The sequence below is a fragment of the Gasterosteus aculeatus genome, chromosome 7, assembly GCF_964276395.1.
Source record: "Gasterosteus aculeatus chromosome 7, fGasAcu3.hap1.1, whole genome shotgun sequence".
NCBI classification, from domain to species: Eukaryota; Metazoa; Chordata; class Actinopteri; order Perciformes; family Gasterosteidae; genus Gasterosteus; species Gasterosteus aculeatus.
This window is the reverse complement of record NC_135694.1, coordinates 1,795,421-1,802,604: the sequence shown is the minus strand read 5'-3', so window position 1 is coordinate 1,802,604 and position 7,184 is coordinate 1,795,421. Positions and strand designations below refer to the sequence as shown.

General features: G+C 47.3%; 1 protein-coding gene across 2 annotated transcripts; it reads right to left on the bottom strand.

Annotated features, from left to right (window-relative positions):
- Positions 1-266: 266 nt before the first annotated feature.
- On the bottom strand, positions 267-4,126 carry LOC120823133 (uncharacterized). 2 transcript variants are annotated; one of them, XM_040183230.2, is made up of 8 exons: positions 2,593-4,126; positions 1,970-2,273; positions 1,646-1,899; positions 1,405-1,536; positions 1,201-1,319; positions 948-1,121; positions 761-850; positions 267-606 (listed from the first exon to the last, which is right to left on the bottom strand). In XM_040183230.2, the coding sequence occupies exons 2-8, from the start codon at positions 2,269-2,271 to the stop codon at positions 496-498; spliced, it is 1,182 nt and encodes a 393-aa protein (XP_040039164.2). In that variant the 5' UTR covers positions 2,272-2,273; positions 2,593-4,126; the 3' UTR covers positions 267-495. The 2 variants fall into 2 exon arrangements, with proteins under 2 accessions (XP_040039164.2, XP_077963352.1); XM_078107226.1 differs by having other exon boundaries at positions 1,970-4,126.
- Between the last annotated feature and the right edge of the window lie 3,058 nt (positions 4,127-7,184).

Sequence of the window (7,184 nt, the reverse complement as noted above, 5' to 3'; positions counted from 1 at the left end):
CCCTAAACCCCTAACGCCATAAACCCTAAACCCCTAAAGCCCTAAACCCCATAGCCCCTAACCCCCTAACCCTTAACCCTAACCCTTAACCCCATAAACCCTAACCCAACCCCTAACCCCATAACCCATAAACCCTAAACCCCTAAACCCCATAAACCCTAACCCATAACCCCTAACCCCTAACCCCTAACCCTAACCCTTAACCCCATAAACCCTAAATCCCATAAACCCTAACCCCATAACCCATAAACCCTAAACCCGATAAACCCTAACCCCTAACCCCCTAACCCCTAAGCCACAATTCTGCCCTGTGAGAGGGGAACCAACCCTAACACATCTGTGAACATTCTACATTAATTATCTAAAAAATATATGTCTGTTTCTATATAAAAATATGTATTTACATTCTATTCAATGGCACATTATATTACTATTATTATATCACATTTGTTCTTGGATGGTTTGCGGTTGGTTCACCTTTCACCCCCCTTTCCCTTACACCAGGATACCGTGGACCCTGAAGTTGTAGAGGCACGTCTGCTCTTCATCCCCCCAGTTGCTCCGTATCTGCAGCTTCACGTGGCTGAAGACGTCTTTGACTGGGTTCTGGTCGGAGACGAGAGAGAGAAGTGAATGAAGAGAGTGATGCTTTGTGGCGGAGATACAAGTCTAGTTTAGACTCCACCTCCATGTGTGATAGTGAATGTAGCTACAAGCAGCGGAGGTCATGACCGCTCTGCTTGACCTCTGACATACTCACGGGAAGCTCAAAGGTCTGGGAGGCCAGGCCGTCCTGGTCGTACGTGAAGGTCCCCAGCTGGATGCCTTCTTCGTCCTTGTTCGCCATTCCCTGAAAGAGACGGAAGACAGAGGGGAGCTTAGTCTTTCTTGGGATGGAACAACAGCAGCGAGTAGGCGGGACGCGTCCAGGAAAACCTCTGACTTACGTAGACAGAGAACTCTTTCGGCGCACTGTGGATTTCTCCGGTGAGGGACTGTTGCTTTGTGATGTGGCCGAGTGTGACGTGCGTGATCTTGACTGGGTGGGACAAGGAGACGACGGAGTGTCCTTCGGCCCCTGCGAAGCACCAGACTTTTCCTGGAGACGACCTGGAGCGATCCTGGGGAGAGACAAGTCAAGTTTCAGGTGACCCACTACGACCGGTGTCTCCATGTGCGTTCATTACAAGACCTTCCTACCTGGATCAGTCTCTGGTGGTCTGTGGATGTTGTGAACCAAGAGAGCAGCTCATCCACCATCATTTCTTTTCTCGTGGTCCGGAAGGTGTATGAGGACAGGCGGGGGAGGACGCTGGCTCCTGCAAGTAAGAAACACAAATACAAAGTTACAAATCACAACGCATGGAACGCGTGATGATGATGAAGACAGTGGCGAGGACTCACCCTGCGACTCTTGGGCAAAGTTTGGCATGGTGTCTGCGACGGGACTGAAGCGGCTCACCAGCTGTGAGAGCGTCGTTATCTGCTGCCGGGCGTCACGCAGCTGGATGCTGAGGTGTGCAAACTGTGTCACTCCTGAGGGGACACAAAGCAGGACCATTAAGAAAGGTCGGTTCGACGGGACGGACACAATGACACCAGCCGTCCCGGGATGGACAGTGAAATAAGTGAGACAAAGACTCACCGCCAGCAAACAGCAGCATGATGAGGAAATACATCATCATTGATTTCCAGGTTTTGTTGGTCGTCTTAATGTTGACTTTGAAGTGTTTTTTGGTCTTTTTGGGGGCGGGCTCCTTCTTGGGGGCGGGCTCCTGCTTACGTGTCACTTCCTGGTTTGTGTCTGTGTGGATTGAGTCGTTCTGGTGTCTCGGCTCCTGGCGAAGTTCTGGGGTCATCGTGGGAGGTCGACTCCACGGGATGAGATACCTGAATATCCTAAAAGACGTGCAGGACGTTAGAGACGACTCGTTATGTGGAGAAGACACAATGCTGCTCACTAACTTACCGCTGAAGGATACTCGGAGCAGCTGGTGGGGCCTCCTCGCTGCAAAGGGAGGTTTCTGTCTCCTCGCTGCAAAGGGAGGTTTTTGTCTCCTCGCTACAAAGGGAGGTTTTAGTCTCCTCGCTGCAAAGGGAGGTTTTTGCCTCCTCGCTGCAAAGGGAGGTTTTTGCCTCCTCGCTGCAAAGGGAGTTTTTTGTCTCCTCGCTGCAAAGGGAGGTTTTTGTCTCCTCGCTGCAAAGGGAGGTTTCTGTCTCCTCGCTGCAAAGGGAGGTTTCCTGGTGACGGGAGGCTCTTCTTGTCAGCATGGCTGGAAAAAGGTGGAAACACAAAGGGGCAAATCATGAGCAACACACATTGATATGAATAAACACTTCAGCTACGAATATCGTGTATTGTCACGATGAACAACAGAGTGAAGGAATTAATGACAGCTAGGAAATACAATTAACAGCATGTGGACATTTGCCCTCCTTCTTATCAAAGAGCCAAAACACACATAGAAGGTGTATTAAACTATACAACATTGAAAACTAAAATAGTATTCAGGTTTTGACATTTTTGTTCAATCAAGGCTTGAAGATATTAAAATAAATGGTTTAAAGTCTGCAGCGTTGCTGGTAACTCACTTGTTTCTCTTTGTGGTGGGAAGAAGAATCAGTAGAAATCTGGGAGCTTGATCAGTGTGGCCTGTGCGATCGGTTAACTGAGCTGAAATGATCAATTCTTGTGAGCGTTTGCTTTTATAGGCATGAAAGATTCCATCGTAGATTCTGAGATGAAAGCCACAGAATTCTACCAGCATTCTATAGAACATTCCGCAATTCTATATGCAAATGGGTTTAGAACACGGAATGTGGCTCCTGCCAGTTGACATCACTGACTGTACGAACTCTTTATGCACGTTTTAAATAAAGTTTTAACTAGTTTAATACTGGCCCAGTAATTCCAAGTTAATTCCTGAAAATCAAATGATTCACTAAAACGTTTTTACAAGAAAATTTGTAATTCACCAAATATGCAGACTGAAGGTTTTTTAATATTACTCTAAATGATAACTCAGTAGATATTTACTTAAAATAACCAAAAATGACCAAAATCCCCTCGTACAATGTTGAACAGTACAGATGTTAAGCTGGATCCTTTGCACGTGATCACATAAAATCAGAAAAGAATCTGAGAACTGTTAAAGTGTATTTCATTTTAAAACAGTGGGTACCTTTCACAGAATGAGGGATTCTGAATTGTGCTTCAACGTCTCCACCATCATCTGAGTCTGATTATCTGGTGACGTGGTGCAGCCAGAACAACCTGGAGCTCAACGCTTTAAAGACAGTGGAGATGGTTGTGGATTCAGAGCCCCACCCTCCCCCATCACACTGTGCGACTCCCCCGTCACCACTGTGGATTCCTTCCGTTTCCTGGGCTCCATCATCACCCAGGACCTCAAGTGGGAGCTGAATACCAGCTGTCCATGCGTCCGTGCGGCTTCATGATTGGCTGAGAAGATGTTACATCATAGATGTAAACACGAGGTCATAAAATGGGCGGTAATCTCACTGATGCTAAAATCTTAGCTCGTGCCTTCGGCAGTTTAGAGGGATAACGTTCATGAACCTGCAATGCATGCTGGTCTATGAACATGGCTTGAATACGGCCTTTAGAGATCAATGGCTTTATAAATAGCAGCAGCTGCCTGTTTACATGCCGGGAGTATTGATCAGCAGCTCAGAGAGATCGACTGATCGGGGAAAAATACTCCTGTAATTAACACGTTTACAATCAATACATTTGTTTTTTATTTCAGAAAGAAAAATGTAAATCTACTAATGTTTAATTAATTGATGAATGGATTATAACACATGCTGGTGTCACCCGACATGAAGGTTTGAATTTGAGGAATTACAGACACACACACGCACACACACACAGTGACACACACACAGTGACACACACTCACAGTGACACACACACAGTGACACACACACAGTGACACACACTCACAGTGACACACACAGACTGCCCTCTTTGATCAGAGTCAAAGCTGTTCACTCTATGAATAAGAAGACTGTGCTATTTTCATATGACACCCCAGTGTGGCTCTCAAGTCACCCCTGTTAACAGTGATATGGACAGACAGGTGTGTGTGTGTGTGTGTGTGTGTGTGTGTGTTGGTGTGTGTGTGTTGGGGGGGGGGGGGGGGGGGCACAGCAGGGTCCTAACCCAAAGCAGCTCACAATGACAACTGCCTGTCTGATTGCATCACCGTTTTACTACCGGACCCAAAGAGCATCCCGGAATGCTCGCGTCAAGTCTCCCTGAAGAGACGTGTTGTTTTGGAGGTAAACAACCTGTTTACTGACTATGTGAACCTTCAGAGCCAACAGTCATCTCACCAACATCCAGTGACATCTGTGCCTGTGTTAGGGACACGTGGACATCCTCACGTCTTAGTTCAGCATTATTTACAACACGTACTCCTGTTATGTGTTTACATTTGTGCAGTAAAAACGACTTCTTTGCAGCGTGTTGTGTGGTAAGCGTCTCAACTTTGTTTGTTGTGTTTGCAGAGAGGCGTTATTGTGTAACTCTCTCATATCTCCTCACGTCTCTGTTCATTTATATCCCCATCGATTTATTTCTTCTAGATCTCTTGAGTTCTCAATATGGTCTTTTACAGACACACACACACACAAACACTCAGACCCACACACACACACACACACACACACACACACACACACACACACACACACACACACACAAACACTCAGACACACACACCAGGGTTTCTTTGCTGCAACTGGCAAGATGACAAAACACCACTGCAGCTCTCTGCAGGATACTCCATCAGACACATCACTCACAACAGGCACCACACGCACACATGCACATGCGCGCGCACACACACACACACACACACACACACACACACACACACACACACACACACACACACACACACGTTGGATTTCGCTACTCATCTCAACAGGAACTGGCTGGAATAGTAGAATCTCTATTTTCTGCTCGCTGGTCTCTTTCTAACTTCACACCCTCAAATTCCTCCACGAAATAAAGCTGTGCTCAGACTAAAGGCCAAGTTGTGTGCGTGCGTGTGCGTGTGTGTGTGTGTGTTAATGCTTACAGCCCCTTTAGTGCTGATTGGTCCTCGTGGTGTCGAGATTGACAGGCCGTCCATCAGTGAGATGGATGCTCAGCTTCTTCGGAGTCGGCTCATTTATTTTCTGCACGAGGGCCTTTTTTCTTTCTTGCACCACACGACAAAATAACCTCCGCTGATCGTTCGCGTTGGTTCATGCTGTATTTTGTAAAAAAAAACATTAATCCTCAGATAATGTCATGTGCCTGCTTGCCTTGAGCCGCGCGGTGGCGATTTGGCACTCGAGCTGATCCTCAAAGCTCCGGGAGATTTATGGCCATCTGAGTTTGGAGCGTCTGCATTCAGATCTGCATTCAGACACTCAAGTGATAACGACTTAACATGTTTCGGACATTTAGTTGAACAGAGACAAACAACCTGCACCTTAAACATTCTCCATGAATGAACAGATGGAGCGAAGGAGTGAGGAAGAGGAGGAACGAAGCCAAAGCACATTGGAGCGCCGCACGGCCACGTTATCCTGGAGTGATGGGGGTGGGGGAGGCGTCTCTACAGCCGATATCTCCAGAAATACTCACACTGACTCGGCAAGTAAGAGGAGAAATATGTGGTTCAGATTTAGGGGTGAATTGGACTTTGTGCAGTGAAGTTTATTGACGTGTCCTAAAGGTTTGATGCAAAAAAACCCCAATTGCATCACATTAATATCTGAATCGTACAAAAGTGATTCACAGGTCCAGTCGGAGCTGTTCCAAGTCTTTTAGAACCTTTTGTGCTTCACTAAAGTGTATTTTAATGAAATTACCCCTTTTTTTTCCCTTCTTCTGCAGATCATGAAGAAACGCTTCGTCTCTCACTGAGTGTCGATTCTGCCGTCGTCATCATTACCAAGCCCCCGTTTATAGAGCACTCTCCTGCAATAACACAGCCTGCTGGGATGATGACCTGCATATGTGCACACACACACACACACACACACACACACACACACACACACACACACACACAAACGTGCTCGCTCCTTCTCATGCAGGAGGACTCGTATGCTTTTAGCCAAAGGGTGGACGAGGTGCTGAGAGGTTGACGTGAGACTTTGCTCATTGCAGGAGCTGCACAGAGCTCGTGTTGTTTCCACAAAATAAAGGGATTTATCTAATGATTCAGTGTTGACTTACTAACTTCATAGTTCATCAATGTGTTATTGTGTTTTTTAAATTGTCAAATGTGCAAATTTACCAGCGACTAAACACACACCACAAACACATCTTGTAGAATTTCCAAATTGAATGCATTGAATGCTTTGTTATGTTGTGGTTGCCGTGACGATATTCATGCGTATCTGGTCATTTAATGCATGCGTTGCTTTAGGACACTATTTTTTAACATAACTGACTCGTAAGTAACTCGGGACGACTCGTGTTGCAGTACCTCTGGGGCCCACCAGAGGTCACCAGGGGGCCCGCCAGGGGGCCTCGAAACAGCGGTTGGGAATGTTTTCACCCCACAATCGGGGTTCCGCTGGCGGGTAAAGCGTCCCGAACAGCGCTGCCGGGATTCGGGGGCTCTGATCGAGCCGAGTGTCCTTCGCTGGGGAGCGAGAGTCCGACCGGAAAACGAAGCCCTTCGAGACCTGAGAGGGGGAGATGTGGCTTTTTGACATTTAGAGCGATATGTTTATCAACTGGTGGGTCATTTTAGCAAAGAAACAAACTAAATATGGTGACGACCAAAAGACAAGAGGCAGAGGCCAAAATAGAACATAAAGGGTAACGGCCAAAAACCAACATGGCAGCGCTGAAGAAGCAAGATGGCGGTCAGAATGCCAAACACGAGTCGGAGCGCCAACGGGTGACACAACAAACACCTGAGCACAGTCGAAGGTTCAGGTGTATCTTCGTCACGAGGATGCTGGGGAGTCAAACTCAACCCCCCCCCCCCCCCCATTTTCATCTTCCAATCCCCATAGAGACTCAATGAAAGCTCGCCGCCATCACTCGGCGGATTCACCTGCGAGCTTCGGACTCAAGGGAACCCCCGGCGGGGGCTCGCTGGAGCAGCGTGTAGGCGTGTGAGTGTGAGGGGGAGGGGCGGGGTGGCATT